We start from the raw sequence: 11790 nt of genomic DNA on the forward strand, positions 1-11790 counted from the left end.
CCTCCAGAGGGCACATTCTGCAAGTCTGCCTCCTGGCTAGCAGCTCTTAGTCCCTCTCTTCCCATGAACTCCCCGTCTCCATGACCCCATCTCTGCCTCCTTCTCTGGCTTGGCTGCTTCTCTGGATAAGGTCCCATATTCTGCTTGCGCTCTTCTCCCTTGATGGTCCTAGGGTCTTCTGTTTCTGGACTATAAGATTAACTACTCCCCTGTTTGTGTTACAAAACTTCTGCCTTTACAATTGTGACAGTTGCAATTAATCATGATAACAATTATTCATTATTAAAGCATACAAATCTTATTCCCATCTCTTTTCACCAGACCTATCTAGACAAGATGAAAACTATTCAGTGGGGACTCTTTCTTTCCCCTCATACTCCTTTTTTTTTTTGAAGGCAGATTTATAAATTTATTTGATCATCAACTGTTAGTTTTCATCCACATTGACTGTAGGTTTTTGAAAGTGGTGACCAGTATATAGAGCTTGTTTGGTGAATCTTTATCCTCATTATGTTTTCTGGACAACTGCACCTGGATACAGTACGGGACGTTCCTGATTCCTTTAGCCCAGACAGCTTTGTTGAGCCTGGTGTCAATGCGCACGTCTGGTGTTCCCATCTCCTTCATGGCAAATTTCCGAATCTCCTTGAGTGCTCGAGGGGCACGCTTCTTGAAACCTACTCCATGGATGCGCTTGTGAATGTTGTTGGTGTACTCTCTGGTCACCATTTCATTGATAGCAAAATTGTCCTTCTTCTTCTCACCACCCTTCTTTGTGGGAGCCATAGCAATGGGACCAGGTTGGAAAGGAAGAGGGTAAAAGATTATGGGGTACCCCCATACTCTTAAACTAAACTTCCTCTTGAAACCTTGTAAGCCAGTCCCTTCATGCCTTTATCGCCCCCTCATTTTAGGTAGACAATATCTAAGTTGCCCATCCCTATCTACCCTGTGTACAGAGGGGATAGCATTGATACTTGATGTGAAGACCCCTTCCCTCTCTGTTGGTACTTAGAGTTACTACTTCCATGAGTATAGGTCTGGTTCATCAAATTGTAGCAATTTACCCTTGTTTCCTTTATCAAAAAAATTTTTTTTGGTAATTTTCCTCTAGTCATGTTCCTCTAGTCATTATCAAGCCATCAAGGCTAGGTCAAATGGGTACTGTCTCCAAGTTTGGGTGTTCTTGTGCATCTCCCCTCACTTCATATCAGCTGGATGCTTCACACTCAGCTCTAGCACTCTGTGGCTCTGTCCTTGTCCATGGGCTCAAGTGTTCTCAGGTCTCACCACACTTTGGTACAACCAGCACTTCCTCTTCTCTCTCTCATTTCCAGGTCAATGACAGTCAACGGAATGTGGTTGAACTCAGCTCATTTCTTCCTTGCTGTCTTCCCTCTCTTCCACTCACCAGTAGACAATGTGGTCACCAGCAAGTTTACATGCCTATTTGTCTGTTCCCTTTGAGTTTTAGTCTTAGAGGGAAGTTTGTCCTGAAGGAACTTGGATTGCTTACCTTGATGGCTTCCTGGTGAACAGCTTGCTTATTCTTGTAGTAGCCAGTCATGCTGACATTTTTGTTATGGGTTTTTCCTGATGATTTATCTTTGAAGATGTATCTTCTGTCACTCTAGCTGTTCCAGGCTGATCTGCTTGTCCTTGCTAGTGGGAATGTCCCAACTTAAAAGGTTCTGAATGGGACTCAGGATTCCACGTAAGGTCCTATACTTTGAAAAGGCTTTGCAACAGGCCTCTTTCACCTGGCAAGCTCTAGAACCCTTTGAGGTATTCCAATCAGTTATAGGATGGAGACAAGCTTGCAAGTTTTCTGTAATCACGTTTCCCAACATTCCTTTCTATCCCACTCAAGTGTCTATATTACAATAGTCTATTTTTCCCTTTGGCAAGGGAAACCAATATTCATAAGACAGTCAAACATTTTAGTATTATTTCCCCTCTTCAAACTATGCCTAGATTCCTATATCACAGAGCCCTGTTGTTCCAAGGTTGAACATGCATCACTATTCACCTCTGTCCCACTTAGCCCATGCAAACCTGTCTCAGTGTTTCCCTATCTATCTTGTTCTCCTTCCTCCTCCCCCTTCTTGTATTGCCCTCCCCAACATCCGAACTAAACCCCCCACCCCAAACCTACTGTTGTGGTTACCTTATATTCCATTAACTCTTCCCTCCTTGATTACACCATCATATTTGATTGACACTTTGCTGGGTAGAGGATTCTTGATTGGCAATTTTTTTCTTTCAGGGTTTTATATATGTCTCCCCATTGGCTTCTTGCCTGCATGGTTTCTGTTGCAAGGTCCGAGCTTAATTTGATTTGCTTGCCTTTGTATGTTACATTTCTCTTTTCCCTAGCTGCTTTCAGGCTTCTGTCCTTATCTTTGATTTTGGAGAGCTTGATTATTATATGTCTTGGTGATTTTCTTTTGGTGTCTATCCTTCCTGGGGTTCATTGAGTTTCTTGAATACTTATCTTTTCACTTTTCAGGATGTTAGGAAAATTTTCTTCCAGAAGCTCTTCAACTATCTCCTCTGTGGACTTGTTCTGAAATACTGATAATTCTTAAGTTATTCCTCTTCATGTTGTCCAACATGAATCTTGAGGCCTTCTTCAGATTCTTTTTTATCCAGTTTTGTGTTTGCTCTTCTATCTTAGTAATGTCGAGAGATTTATCTTCTAACTCACTAGTTCTGGCTTCTATCTCTTCAATTCTACTCCTTTGCCCTTTCAGTGTATTGTCCATTTCTGATATTCTGTTATTTATCATTTGGACCTCTTTCTGTAGACTTTGAATTGTTTCCAATGCTGTATCTATCTTATTTGATTGTTGCTGTAGTGCTTTCCTGACTTCTTCCTTATTTTTTCAACGCCGTTGTATAGTGTTTTGATACATTTTATAATCATTTCTCTGAATTCCTTCTCAGGCATTTTCAAAGCCTGCCCATATTCCAGTATGGAGTGTAGGTCTACTTCCAGCTCATTTGCCTCAGTCACTTTATCTTATTTCTGGACATGTGCTGATATGGTCAACCGTTTCTGTGTTTTGGGCATACTCAGGAGTTATCTGTGGCCTTAATACTTAGATGGGTGTGTATTTTGGTATTTTTATGCCTTCTGATTGCCTCCAGGTAGATGTGATCAGAAGATGGGCTTCCCTTTTCACTCTTCTTCCTGAGAAATTTGGTCGTTGTGACGTAACTCAGGATTTAATTTTTGGCCTATTTCCTTTTTAGTCTGCCTGTCCCACTGCACAATCCCCATTCAGGCCTTTCTCCTAGTGATAAACAGTTCAGGGCTAGCTGTGGCCATTTTGCACTGCCATTTGGTTTTAAGTGGAAACTGTCACTTTAAATTTTGAGGAGATCTGTGCGCATGTGTACTAGAACCCTCCGGGAATGGGGGTAGGGTGTCCAATCACTCAGCCCCCCCCCCGCCCCAGTCACCAGAATGGAGGTGTGCAGACAGTGAGAGACTAATGAATAGATACAAAAAAAAAGAATGACCACACCTTTATCTCCACAGTTCTGTCAGGCATCTGTGGCTGCTCTGATCCTTTCCCACCTTGGTCTCACCCAAGATGGTAGCTCTGGGAGCAGCTGAACGTCTTGAATTAGAAAACAATGGGTTTTTTGCTTCTGCTACAAAATCCTCTATCTATAAGCCTTCCAAAATTCTAAATATTCCTTTATATGTGATTCAGAGTTCTGGGACCCTCCCCTGAGCCTACTTGGTCCAGTATTGTGTTGTTGCTGACAGAGCTCCTCAATGCACTTCCACCCTCTCTGCCATCTTGTTTGTTCCCTGGCACGCTTTTAAAAACAGAAACTCCCAAGTTATCACAGGCGAAAGCCCTACAGACAATACAGGTTGAGGACAGGGTCACCTTGGGTCTGGCGGGAGTCAAAGGGTGTATGAATTCTGTTGCTCCAGAAGATAACCACTTAGTCCAGTAGGGGACAACACCAGAGCTCAGAGCAGCATGTGGCAGTAACCCCGGTGGAGATGTGGTGTAAGCTCACAGACAAGTGATGATGCCCAGGTTGGACCCATGTTGTTGTTGTTAAGTGTCCTCGAGTTGGTTTTGACTCATAGTGATACTGTATAGGATTTCTGAGGAGCAGCCTATGAGCTTGGTCCGCAGATCTCACAGTTCAAACTGACTCTGCAGTCCAGCACACTGACCCACAGCACCACACTAAGACTCAATAGGTGGACCCATAGGAGAGAAATACTAAAGGCCAGGTCTCTTTCTTCCAGAGGGCCCTCAGGCAAAGTGGAGTTCTGCCCTGGGGGCCACAGAACCAGGGGCCATCGGAGGCTCTGTAGATCATGGATTAAGTCCTAAAGCACAGCTTTGAGAGGAATCTTGGTCACATTTTAGCTCATCCACAAACAACTCTACTTTTACATTCAGCCACCCTATGAGGTAAACAAGACAGGAACTATTCCCTGTTTCACAGACGAGGAAACAGAGGTTCAGGCTAAATAACTTGCCCCAAGTCACATGACCAATGAAATACCAGCACCTGCACTTCAGGATTCTGGCTTCAATCTCCTTGTCAGAGGAGCATGGCTATTGCAATGATGGGAATGATCAACAGAGGGCAGCCTTCACAAAGAAGACGTCTATCTCAGACACGGATCAAAGTCAATGCCACTAATATTGGAACAGACCCACTAATAAGATGCACTGAAAAGGACACATCACCTCTGAGATTTTCTTGTCTTTCAAATCTTCCTAAATATAGTCATGAAATGTTGTTGTTCTTGTTAAGTACCGTGGAGTCGGTTCTGACTCATAGCGACCCTGCACAGGGTTTCTGAGGCTGCAAATCTTTACGGGAGCAGATTGCCTCATCTTTCTCCCGCGGAACAGCTGGTAGTTTCGAACTGTCGACTTTGAGGTTAGCAGCCTGATTCGTAACCACTACGCTACCAGAGCTCATTTCATGAAACATTAAATAAGCTTAAATGGACATGCAGGAACATTCTATAAAACACAGTGTCTGTTTCTATCACCTGTCTGTCACCTGGAGGTGGCTTGTGTGGTGCTGTGATGCTGGAAGCTATTCCACTAGTATATCAAACATCATCAGGGTCACCCATGGTGGATAGGTTTCAGCAGAGCTTCCAGAGTAAGAGACTAAAAAGACAGACCTTGAAAACTACATCTGAAGAAAATTGTTCTATGGAAACCTTATGGATAGCAGCAGAATATAGCTAGCATAGTGCCAGAAGATGAGCCTGTCAAGTTGGAATGCATTCAAAGTATGACTGAGGAAGAGCTTCCTTCCTACAAATCTTATTATAGTTTATTGGGTGATGGAAATGAACAGTTTATGTTAATGATGTGGATGGAATAAAGCTTTCAGAGCCTTCATTTGCTGATGGGGCACAGTTCAAAATGAGAGGAAACAGCTGCAGGCAACTATTAGTAAATGAAATGTGCGATGCACAAAGTATGAATCTATGAAAATTGGAAGTTATCCAAAATGAAATGGAATGCTTGAAGATCGATAACTTAGGCATGAGTGAGCTGAATGCCCTAGAATCAGCCATTTTTGATCAGCAGTCATATGGTCTATTTGCTGGGAATAACAAATTGGAGAAGAACTGCATCACATTCATTGTAAAAAAGAACATTTCAAAATCTGTCCTGAAGTATATCCCTGTCAGTGATAGGATCATAACCATATGCCAACAAAGAAGATCGATTGAATGATGCAGAAAGCAACAAAAGAAGATGGCAAGCATATAGACTTACTGTACCAAAAAAATTGATGGACATTCAACCATTTCAGAAGATAGCATATGATCAAGAGCCAATAGTATTGAAGGAAGAAGTCTTAGCTTCACTGAAGACCTTGATGAAAAACAAGGCTCCAGGAAGATGGATACAAATTGAAATATTTCAACAAACTGATGCAGCACTAGAAGCACTCTATAATCCATGCCAAGAAATTTGGAAGACAGCTACCTGGCCAACAAACTGGAAGAGATCCATATTTGCCCATTCTAAAGAAAGGTGACCCTACAGAATGAGGAAATTATTGAACAAAATCATTAATCTTACATGTCAGTAAAATTTTACTGATGATAATTCAAAACCAGTTGCAGTAGTATATGCATGTATGCTATATATAGTATATACAGAGAGTTGCTAGAAATTGAAACCAGATTCAGAGGAGGACATGGAGTGAGGGATATCACTGCTGACATCAGATGGATCTTGGTTGAAAGCAGAGAATATCAGAAAGATTTTTACTTGTGCTTTATTGACTATGCAAAGGCATTTAACTGTGCAGACCATAACAAACTGTGGATAACATTGCAAAGAATGGGATTTCCAGAACACTTAATTCTGCTCATGAGGAAACTGTACATAAATCAAGAAGTGATCATTATATCAGAACAAGGGACTTTTGTGTGGTTTAAAATCAGGAAAGGAGTACATCAGTGTTGTATCCTTTCACCATACTTATTCAATTTGTATGCTGAGCAAATAATCTGAGAAGCTGGACTATATGAAGAACATCACATATGAAGAAGGCTCACTAATTAATAACCTGGGCTATGCAGATGACACAACCTTTTGCTGAAAGCAAGGAGGACTTGAAGCACTTATTGATGATGAAAATCAAAGAATACAGCTGTCAGTGTGAATTACACCTCAACGTAAAGAAAATTAAAATCCTCACAACTGGACCAATAAACAACATCATGATAAACACAGAAAAGATTGAAGTTCTCAAGGATTTCATTTTACATAATTAATGCTCATGGAAGCAAAATGAAGAAATCAAGCAAGACACATTGCATGCCTTTCTAATCACCCAAGTTACCAGATGATGATGGGGGTTGGCCTCACCTTTGTTATCAGAGGAGTGTGGGGAACAAGAAAGAATCTTACCTTTCCGTCACCCGTGTGAATCTGTTTCTCCAAAGCTGCTCACAAAACTTCAAGAGGGCCACGCTGCTTCTGGTTGGCAGTCTATTTCCCAGTCAGTCCTTCTTTCATGGCCTCTGCTCAATTTCTTCTTCCAAGAGGTATTCAATTCACTTCTCTAACCTTTCCTCTGAAACTCAGGGTTCCGAGATTGTCCTCTGTATCTGTTTCATTAGGTCTCTTTTATTTTTGTTGTGGAGTCTTTGGGTGACACTGTGGGTTAATAAGCTGGACTGTAAGGTCAGTTTGAACTGCAAGGTCGGAGGTTCAAGTTCACCAGTCACTCCTTGAAAACTCTATATAGGGTCGCTATAAGTCGGAACTAATGCGAAGGCACTAACAACAACATCTTTGTTGTAGAGGGTCTGTATGGTCCACCATCTTGCTGGAAGTCCAGTCTATTTCAATTTTGTTCTCTTAAATGCAGTGTTGTTGTTGTTAAATGCCGTCAAGTGGCTGGTGGGTTTGAAATGCCAACCTTGTGGTTAACAGTCCAGTGGTTATCCTACAGCATTATACCAGGACTCCTTTAAATGCAATAGCTTGCAGTATCTTTGTATTTTAACAGGTAAAAGTCATAGATTACTAGCTATTTAAAATATATATAACTATTTGAAAAATCTTTTGTCATTAGGACATTATATCTCTTTCAGAACAAGTCTATGTTTACTTGTGTTTTATTGACTATGTATTCAACTATGGGGATCATAACAAATTATGGATAACATTGTGACGAATGAGAATTCCTAAATATTTAATTGTGCTTATGCAGAACTTGCACTGGTATGGCTCTGTAGGGTAAGCACTGGACTGTTAACCACAGGTTGGGGGTTCAAATCTAATACCCACTCTTCAAAAACCCTTTTATAAGATTGTTATGAATTGGAACATACTGTTGTTGTTGTTGTCAGGTGCCATCGAGTCGGAACAGACTCATAGCAACCCCATGCGCAGCAGAACGGAACAATGTCCGATCCTGGGCCAACCTCACTACCGCTGCCACACTTGAGTCCATCAATGATGCCACCTGGCTGATCCATCTCATTGGGGGTCTTCCTCTTTTTCTCTGACCCTCCACCCTACCCAGCATGACATCCTTCTCCAACAATTGTTTCCTCCAGACAATATGTCCAAAGTAGGAGAGATGAGGCTTAGCCATCCTTGCCTCCAAGGAGTACTCTGGCTGCACTTCTTCCAAAACAGATCTATTGGTTCTTTTGGCAGTCCATGGCACCTTCAGTATTCTCCTCCAACACCACAACTCAAAGGCATCAATTCTTCTACGATCTTCCTTATTCACTGTCCAGCTTTCGCATCCATATGGAACATACTAGAAGGCATTTAACAACTACAACAGAACCTGTGCATAGGTCAAGAGGCAGTTGTTTGACCAGAACAAGGGGATCCTGTGGCTTAAAATCAGGAAAGGTATGCATCAGGGTTGTATCCTTTCACCACACTTGTTCAATCTGTATGCTGATCATATAATCCAGAGAAACTGGGCTATATGAAGAACTCAGCATCAGGATTGGAGGAAGACTCACTAACAGTCTATGATATGCAGATGACACAAGCTAACTTGTTGAAGGTGAGGATCACTTGAAGCGCTTACTGATGAAAATCAAAGACTACAGCCTTCAGTCTGGATTACACCACAATGTAAAGTAAATAAAAATCCTCACAACTAAACCAATACAACAACATCATAATAAATGAAGAAAACATTGACGTTGTCAAGGATTTCCTTTTTCTTGGACCCACAACCTGTACCCATAGAAGCAGCAGTCAGGAAATGAAACAACATACTACGTTGGACAAATCTGCTGTCAAAGATCTTCTTAAAATGTTAAAGTGATATTACTCTAAAGACTAAGGTGGACCTGACCCAAGCCATAGTATTTTCAGTTGCTTCATATGCATGTGAAAGCTAGACAATGCATAAGGAGGACCAAAAAAGAATTGATATGTTTGAATTATGGTGCTGGTGAAGAATACTGAATATAACTGTGGACTGCCAGAAGAACAAATAATATATGTTGGAAGTACAGCCAGAATGCTCTTTGGATGCGAGGATAGAAAGACTTTCTCTCACGTATTTTAGACATGTTTGTAGGAAGACAAGTCCCTAGAAAAGACATCATGCTTGGTAAAGTAGAGAGTTATTAAAAAAGAGGAAGCCCTTCGATGAGTCAGACTGACACAGTGGTTGCAACAACGGGTACAAACATAACAACCATTGGCACAGGACCAGGCAGTGTTTCATTCTGTGGTACATACAGTCGCTATGAGTCAGAACTAACCCAATGGCATCTAACAACAACAACACAATAGTAATTAGTACATTGGTTGGATTGATTCTCAGCAACTAAGAACAACAACCCTTAAAAATACGAAGACAATGAGGGGGCTACAAAGGCAAGAAGTGACTGGCTTAAAGTTTTCAAGAGGGAACCTAGATCCAAAGGACGTGGAGGAAGGTAGAATCTCCACTGAGTAGTATCCAATCTGTCTGGGCGGGGCTGGTGAAAGGAGATGAGGATAGGTGTCTTGTGATACAATAGTGAAATAATTGTTATCAGGACTGATTGTGAGGGTTGGAAATGTAAAGCTAGACATTTTGTAGCAAGGAGGGGAGTGATTAACTTTGCAGTCTAGGAGCAGAGGTCCCTGGGACCATGAAGGGAGACAAGTGGAGAGCGGGACCCTACCCAGAGAAGCAGTGTTGCCTGATATGGAGGCAGAGACGATGACATGGAGAGATGGAGAAGCTGGGGACTTTAGACCCAGAGAGGGAGAGGGGCTGTGTGCTGACCACCAGAGGTAGGGAGGGAGTGGGGGGGGGGCAGGCTTGTAGGATATACCCTTTGGTTGGTTGATGATGCATGGAGGGGATTGTAACTATGGCAATGAAACGATATACGATAGGATGAATGTAAAACTAATGTTCTCCCGTGTAAACTATCACATAATTCACAATAAAACATTAAAAAAAATATGAAGGCAAAAAAATTAGAGAAAGACAGGAACTGTTTTAGGTAAAGAAGCTAAAGAGACATGCCATCTAAATACAATATCTGATGTTCGATAGGATCCTGGGCTTGAAACAAGCAACCAATGTAAAGGAACAATTGATGGCATCTGAACCTGAACTGTGGTTTGAACAATACTAAAAGAAAAAAAAAAAAAAAGAAAGCAGCTGCCATTGAGGTGATTCGGACACTCACACAACAGTATTGCACAATGTGAAGTTTCCTAAAGTTGATAATTATGCTAAGACATAATATAAGACAATACCCTTGTTTTTAGAGATACTTAGGGGTAAAGAGGTGCAATGTCTCCAACATTTTTCAGAAGGATCAGAAAAACACAGAGAGAAACAAAGGAAATGGAGCAAAACATAAGCAATGGGTGAATCTGGGTATAGGGAACATGGGAGTTCTTTATACTACATTTTCCTTTTTACTGTTACTTTGAAATGACATACAAATAAAAGATGACCAAGGAGCAGAGGCTGCCCTAGTCACCCAGGTCTGGGTCAGTGGTAGCCACAGCTGAGTTGAGACAGACAGCCTGCCTCCCAATTGCCGTGCTCCCCCAGTGAGGCAGAGGGGCAGGCAAGGCTTCTTCTCAGTGCAGTGTGTCTGCAGTCCACTGGGGAGCCCCGAGCTTGGACCTGAGATACTCAGAGTGGCTGCAAACAAAGATTCCTTGATAACAAAATTATCTGACTTATGTGATGCCCTTTGCTGCAAATGCTTTGGAGAGAGCAAATGTAATTTGTGCCTGTACGGGATGAGAGATGGTACACACAGAGGAGTGCAGAATGCAAGGGCTGGGGTCTCAGAGAGTGTTCTAGGGCCTGGGAAATACAGGAGAAGTGTGAATTGGTGTGGGTGGAGTCATTGTCTACAACTCTGATGGAGCAATCCTTCCAGAAGGTAAGACTTCCAGAATGAGAATGAGCAGTGAAGAATCCCAGTGGTGAAAAGGAATACATGAGGAGCAGCCATAAAAAAGGATATAGAGTAGAAAAAGTCCACGGGAATGGTTTGGGCCAGACCTGTGTGAATAGAATCACCTGAAAACGTATTAGCACGTGGTTTGCTTACCCAGATTCTGATTCATTTTGATCTAGGAAGTGTGAAGAATTTACATTTCTAACACACTCCCAGGGGTCAGTGGTGGCTCAGTGGTACAGTTTTTCCCTTCAGTGTAGTGGATTATGAGCTGGGCTGCTTACTGCACGTCAGCAGTTCGGATCTACCAGCCACTCCATGTGAGAAAGGTGACACTTTCTGCTCCCGTAAATATTTACAGCCTTGGGCACCCCATACAGGGTCACTATGAGTTGAACTGACTCTATGGAACATAACAACAACAATAACATGCTTGGCAAGAAGTCCTAGATGTGGTGCTGTGGGACAAAACGCTGGACCTCAAGGTTGGTTTGAACCACAAGGTCAGCGGTTCAAACTCACCAAGTGCTCCTCGGAAACCCTATGAGTCTCTATGAGTCGGAACCGACTCGACGGCACTAAACAACAACTATAAAAAGGCTTGGCTAAGAATATTAAATGTACCATGAAATGCCGCAGAAGAACCATAGCCAGACTGTTCCTTAGCAGAGTTCATCTCCTGTATTTTGGATATGTTATCAGAAGGGACCAGTTCCTGGAGAAGGACGTCATACTTGGTAAAGCAGAAGGTCAGTAAAAAGGAGGAAGAGCTCAACAAATGGATTGGCAGAGTGACGGCAAGAATGGACTCAAACAGAGATATGCTTGTAAGGGAGGCATAGGGTCTGGCAATACTTCATTCATTG

General features: G+C 42.1%; 1 protein-coding gene across 1 annotated transcript; it reads right to left on the reverse strand.

Annotated features, from left to right (window-relative positions):
* Positions 1–420: 420 nt before the first annotated feature.
* LOC102812045 (60S ribosomal protein L31-like) lies at positions 421–786 on the reverse strand. The gene has a single exon (XM_006831047.1). It carries the CDS (start codon positions 784–786, stop codon positions 421–423), a length of 366 nt encoding a protein of 121 aa, XP_006831110.1.
* Between the last annotated feature and the right edge of the window lie 11004 nt (positions 787–11790).

This window comes from Chrysochloris asiatica, unplaced genomic scaffold, assembly GCF_000296735.1.
Source record: "Chrysochloris asiatica unplaced genomic scaffold, ChrAsi1.0 scaffold00002, whole genome shotgun sequence".
Classification (NCBI taxonomy): Eukaryota; Metazoa; Chordata; class Mammalia; order Afrosoricida; family Chrysochloridae; genus Chrysochloris; species Chrysochloris asiatica.

What these genes read in the sequence shown, in the direction of transcription:
- LOC102812045 (XM_006831047.1), bottom strand. Translation starts at nt 786, where the DNA reads ATGGCTCCCACAAAGAAGGGTGGTGAGAAGAAGAAGGACAATTTTGCT.